General features: G+C 53.3%; 1 protein-coding gene across 1 annotated transcript in view; it reads left to right on the forward strand.

The window, feature by feature from the left end:
- Window positions 1-1,952, forward strand: part of LOC104082012 (alpha-2-macroglobulin-like protein 1) — a 23,850-nt gene that overhangs the window by 11,652 nt on the left and 10,246 nt on the right. Inside the window, 3 exon segments of the mRNA XM_009584957.1 lie at window positions 195-344; window positions 579-731; window positions 1,734-1,818. Of these exon segments, the coding sequence (XP_009583252.1) occupies window positions 195-344; window positions 579-731; window positions 1,734-1,818 (388 nt within the window).

Consider the following 1,952-nt stretch of genomic DNA (forward strand, 5'->3'; position numbering starts at 1 on the left):
GAGAGGAAGGGGATGCCTGCAGCACAGTGCCCGGGGACCAGGAAAGCTTCAGCAGTGACTTCTGTTCATAGCAGTGGCTGAGCAGGGAAGACTCCAGCTGGTCTCCATCTTTCTGTCTGTGCCGCCTGCCTGTCAGCCTCCTCATCCCTCTTTCTCTCTTTTTCATATTTCCTTTCCTGGTATGTTTCTCAAAGGTCAAGGTGGGATTCCCAGCCAAAGAAGCCCACCCAGGGTCAACAGTGCAGCTCCGACTGCAGGCAGCCCCTGGCTCCCTGTGTGCAGTACAGGCAGTGGATGAAAACATGTTCTTTGTGAGACCAGAGAGCGAGCTGACGAGCCAAATGGTGAGTGTCTGTGCAACCAGGCAAAAAACCAGGAGTTTTTTGGGGGAGGCAGGCAGGGGCTGTGGCAAGGGGAGCTGGAGGCTAATGGATGAGGAGGTCTTTGTGTGGAGGAGAAAGCGGGGTCTGACTAGGGAGATGGGCAGGAACAGATATGTATCCCAGAGGAGGGTCGAGCAAAGCATCTGGAGGTATCTGCTTCTTGCCTGATTCTTCCCTGCCTGTGAGTTTCCCTAGGTCTATGGTTTGTTCCCTGCTGCCTACCGACACGGATACCCTGCCCAAGTAGAAGAGCATTCAGATCGCTGTGTTCAGCCCCAGTCCACATCATCTCTGCTACGAGGGAAGCCACAGCATTCCTTTCAGCCTGACATCTTTAACGTCTTCCGGGTAATCGCCTTGTGACTTTTCCCAGAGCTGTTGAAATTGTGAGCATCTGAGACATCTTTCTCCCCAAGCAGTCTGAGAAGGCCGTGCCTTCTCCAGACAGATCCTGCTGTCTGTCCTGACTTAGCTATGCTGTCTCAAGAGACGTACAATCCCATTATGAGTATGAACACCTGTATTCCCCTCCACAGATGCAGAAAGCAAGATGATGAGATCCTGGACCAGCAAACCCCAGCTTTTTGGGCTTGGGAATGAGGTCCTGGGCTGTGTACTGTTTGTCTACAGTATTAGAGAAAGGAGAGACAAGGAGTGATCCCAAGCATTAGACCACAGATCACTGACATGGTTAATGGTTAGCCAGCTCTCCGGCACTGTTTTGAGCTGTTCCCAGGCAGATCTTTTGGTGTCTTTAAGGCAGATCTCCTCTAGAAAGGACTAGCCTTAAGCAGCATGGACACAAGACAGGCAGTGCCATTTGGCCTTGGACCTGGGGATCAGACCCTGTCCTCTTTTATTTAGCAATAGAGACACATCCTAGGAGGCTCTTTCACAGCATAGGGACATCTCTTGTGTTTGTGGCCAGGCCCATGTCACAGCCCCAGGGGCTGAATGGGGGGTGTGCTCCCCGTCACACCTCTGTATGACTTCAGAGGGCAGATTTCATGCAGCTATTCCCTCCAGCGTGCATGAAGGGATGGGGCAGGACACTGACACCTCTCCTCTGTGCCGTTGCCACTGGAAATGCATTGAGAGGCGCAAGACATCCCAGTGTCCCCCAGAAGAGAGGTGGTGGTTTAGTGACTTCCTGAGAAAGAAGGGACTGGGGAGGCTGTGCCATGCCTCCCTCAGCACTGTGTCTGCTTGGGCCAGTGCTGCTCTGGGCCGCCCGGGCACTGGGCTGTCCTGGCCCCAATGGTTTTCAGACTCATTTTGAAGAGCAGTGGCTGCTCTTCCCCACTCACAGATGCTTTTCTGCCTCCCCTGCCCTTCCTTTTTTCCTAACAGAACATGGGACTGAAAATCTTCTCAAACCTTGTAATCAAGAAGCCATCTCAGTGCTTTCATCGGGCAGATAGGAAGCCAACCATGGGTGAGCTGCACTTTCAGCCTACCTGGGACATGAGGTCACCCGGATGGAAGAGCCCTCTGATCTCTGGGGTTTGCTGGTGGTGGATATTGGCTCTCTGAGGAGTAACGGGTGCTGCTGCCACAGCCTAGCTGCCC

Source organism: Fulmarus glacialis, unplaced genomic scaffold, assembly GCF_000690835.1.
Source record: "Fulmarus glacialis isolate BGI_N327 unplaced genomic scaffold, ASM69083v1 scaffold7709, whole genome shotgun sequence".
NCBI classification, from domain to species: Eukaryota; Metazoa; Chordata; class Aves; order Procellariiformes; family Procellariidae; genus Fulmarus; species Fulmarus glacialis.